This window comes from Aplysia californica, unplaced genomic scaffold, assembly GCF_000002075.1.
Source record: "Aplysia californica isolate F4 #8 unplaced genomic scaffold, AplCal3.0 scaffold00401, whole genome shotgun sequence".
Taxonomy (NCBI): Eukaryota; Metazoa; Mollusca; class Gastropoda; order Aplysiida; family Aplysiidae; genus Aplysia; species Aplysia californica.
Window position 1 is genome coordinate 182,484 of NW_004797671.1, and position 1,660 is coordinate 184,143.

Here is a 1,660-nt window from a genome sequence, read left to right on the forward strand (position 1 = left end):
GAGCGTAGATGTCCATGGGCGACAAATCGCCAGTGAAGGGGTTGCACCTCCTGCTGGCGGTGCAGTGGGTCTATTTATATCCCCCCGACCCACTGGGGGTGGTTGTCATTGTCATTGTCATTTTCATTTTAAAAAGTAACAGAACAAAATTGGAAAAGGGGATGCTGAACTTACCTGTGAACACAACAGCTAGCACTAGCAGCGCAGGCGAGGGCCACAGAGGCGCCATCTGTGAAGTTGTGACGTCAGCCGATCACGTGCGGGCTCTGAGCGAGGAGACAAAGGAGACAGAGAGAAAAACACACAGGTTACGACGTATTAATTTTTGTGACAGTTTTACGGCACTTGCAGCTACGCAAAAAAGGTCATATCTTAATTAAGTGTCGAAGGTTCGGGGTGTTACTAGAGTTTGTTTTTAGTTGTTTTTTTTTTGTGTTTTTAGTTGCTCCTTTTTATTTTGTTTTGTTTGTTTTTTAGATTTTTTTCTTTAATGTAGGTGTTTTTATTTCTGCGCCCTCCCTTAAAAATTAATAAACGAATGGATGAAAGAATGAATGACATGATAGACACTTTCGATCATTTAGGAGACGTGGACGCGAGCCTGCCTGTAGGCCTACTGTTAGGGTCGAGCCAGGCTGAGAGGGATACAATGTACAACATTCCAACAGAAAAACCGAGACATTCGCTAAAGAAATATAATGTTCTCCCAACTCAGGAATCAAACTTGACTTGGGTCTCCCTCTTCATGCGACAGCGAGCTGCTGCTTCACTCCATTAAAGTGGCCTGTTTAGATCTACTTGAGAGTAATGTAGAATCTACTTTTTTTTAAATTATGAAATTGAACAGAATTTTTTCTTATATAAGCAGGGACGACATATAGCTACCTCAGAATTATAAAGTTCTATCTGACATTTTTTGGCTGTTTTGAGTAACTAATTAGAACCATGAGATCAAAAACTGAATTATTTTCTCTGCTCTATCAAAATCGAAAGATTGGTCGGAGTCGTTAAAAAGATATTCAAAGCATAATTTCATTCGAAAAAGTGTGACATGGTGCGAAACTCAAAATCTTTGACGTCAAATTTCTCAAAACTAGGTATAGTACTGTGCAGATAAAACTTTGTGATTCTGAGGTAGCGATTTTATGTTTGAAAGGAGAGAAGGAGCAAACCACAAAAGAGCACCTGCCAACCTATCACAGTTAAGCTGTTCGTACTTTTTAGTTTAAGTAGGAGTTTTAGGGCACTTGAAACACAATAATGTCACATAAGTGCTGAAGAATAGATGTGTTACAAGAGAGTAACATATATAAAAGAAGGAGGAGAGATAAGGACCATAGATATTTGATAGGGAAGAAGAAGCAAACCACACCAGAGTGCCCGCCAACCACCCACGTTTGTACTTTTTGCTATACAAGATTGCTCTCGGAGACAAAAATAATAACTATGGTCCTGGAGTACCAGTGGGGGTGAGGAGAGAAACTGGGGACAAGTGGGGGGAACGACCACAGCCGGTGCAAGGTCAACATTCCCCCACCCCATCCATCGCTCTCACTCGAACATTCACACTTATACGCAAACATGCACACAAGTACACTCACATACACACACACATACATTCTTACACACACACACACACACACACACACACACACACATA

General features: G+C 41.1%; 1 protein-coding gene across 3 annotated transcripts in view; it reads right to left on the minus strand.

Moving 5' to 3' along the window:
- LOC101846599 overlaps window positions 1-1,660 on the minus strand; it is a 13,579-nt gene that overhangs the window by 7,205 nt on the left and 4,714 nt on the right. For all 3 annotated transcript variants that reach the window (XM_005104013.3, XM_005104011.3, XM_005104012.3), the window contains exon 2: window positions 175-266. In XM_005104013.3, coding sequence (XP_005104070.1) covers window positions 175-229 — 55 coding nt within the window. In that variant the 5' untranslated portion in view covers window positions 230-266. The remainder of the gene's footprint in view (window positions 1-174; window positions 267-1,660) is intronic.